The sequence below is a fragment of the Frankliniella occidentalis genome, unplaced genomic scaffold (genome assembly GCF_000697945.3).
Source record: "Frankliniella occidentalis isolate FOCC.00 unplaced genomic scaffold, Focc_3.1 Scaffold165, whole genome shotgun sequence".
Classification (NCBI taxonomy): domain Eukaryota; kingdom Metazoa; phylum Arthropoda; class Insecta; order Thysanoptera; family Thripidae; genus Frankliniella; species Frankliniella occidentalis.
The window spans coordinates 1-1,384 of NW_026267291.1; the positions used below are offsets into that span (position 1 = coordinate 1).

Consider the following 1,384-nt stretch of genomic DNA (forward strand, 5'->3'; position numbering starts at 1 on the left):
CCCATCCCCTCCCCAATCTGGGCGCCCCCGCCCCTCACCTCTGACCATTTCGATTACCGCGCAGCCATCAATAAAGCCCATATCACACCGTCGCTCGCTGTTTACGGCTTTCGGAACGGCGGTCCGGTACCGCGCGGCGGGCGGGTGGGGCGGAGCAGCCGAGAACACCCGTCGATCTCAAGACCGCCATCTCAACCAGCGGGAATGAATCCTTTCAATCCTTTCCTTTTAATCATCTTGTACTTCTGAGCCCGATAAGTTAAAGTAATAATATTCGTGAACAGCGCTCACCACCATGACATTTGCGAGTTGGAAACGAGAACGAAGGCAAATGTCGAGAACCTCTTTCATCACCCCAACCCTCCCGTCTTTTCCCTCGCGATCAGAGATGAAAAAGCGGCGGTGCGCGGCGCGCCAATCCACTCACCTATTGAAGCCAAAGGCCAGCGGCGGCTCCAGGTCCCTGGTGCGGATGTCCGACGGCACAGTCAAGTTGGCGACCCTGAGCGTAACGATCGGGTTCGGCGTGCCGGGCTGCAACAAATGGCGATCATTTCGCAGCTCATGCGAGGAGGATAGGGTTGGAAAGAGAGAGGGAGATGTGCGGGCCAGAGGGTGGGAGAGAAACGTGAAAGATTCTCCAAGTTAAGTTTTAGTCCGGCGAGTCATGGCGCAGCACCAGCAACAGCAGCACGTAACGAGGAAAGTTTATACGTCTCGCCGGCAGTCTCAGAAAATGCACTCTAATTAATTTCCAAGCTCCCAAGCGCGGGCATCTACGGTCGAGGGGGAGGGGTAGCATGACGGGAGCCCCCCGCCCCACCCTCGAGCAGATTACCAGAGAATTTATTTCCCGAGCCCAAAGTTTGGCGGGTCGGTCGTCCAGTTGCCGGACGGCGGGTGGGCGCTGCGCCCTCGGGAGGCCAGAGCGACCGACAGCAAACGGACAGCAGACGGACAGTCACGAGGGGCCGGACTAGCATTAACGATTTATCAATCGGTCGGGCCGGAGGGCCCAGTGGGCGCGGAGGCTTACCTTGGGGTAGCGCAGGCTACGGATGTCCGGGTACTGGCGGTCCTCGTCCACAGTGCCGTACCACGGGATCTTCATCTCCTCGACCAGCGTGTCGTTGAATGTGGCGAAGAGCACCGAGTGGCCCCCGTCAGACATCCACATGGCCGTGCGCCCGCGCAGGATCTCCTCTGCAAAACGGAGAGGTCAGACACGGTGGAGACCGACGTGGTGGGTGTGCCAAAGCACACGGGCCACTCGCCAGACAGAGCTGGATCGCGGGCCTGCCTACCCCACGCCTCACAGGCGCTCTGCTGTCTCCCGTGCTCACTGGACACAGCTGCACCGCGGGCCTGCCTACCCCACGCCTCA

General features: G+C 60.1%; 1 protein-coding gene across 1 annotated transcript; it reads right to left on the reverse strand.

Moving 5' to 3' along the window:
- Positions 1-394: 394 nt before the first annotated feature.
- Positions 395-1,235, reverse strand: LOC127750296 (venom dipeptidyl peptidase 4-like). The gene is made up of 2 exons (XM_052271535.1): positions 1,037-1,235; positions 395-534 (listed from the first exon to the last, which is right to left on the reverse strand). Exons 1-2 carry the CDS (start codon positions 1,175-1,177, stop codon positions 424-426), a joined length of 252 nt encoding a protein of 83 aa, XP_052127495.1. The 5' UTR covers positions 1,178-1,235; the 3' UTR covers positions 395-423.
- Positions 1,236-1,384: the final 149 nt, after the last annotated feature.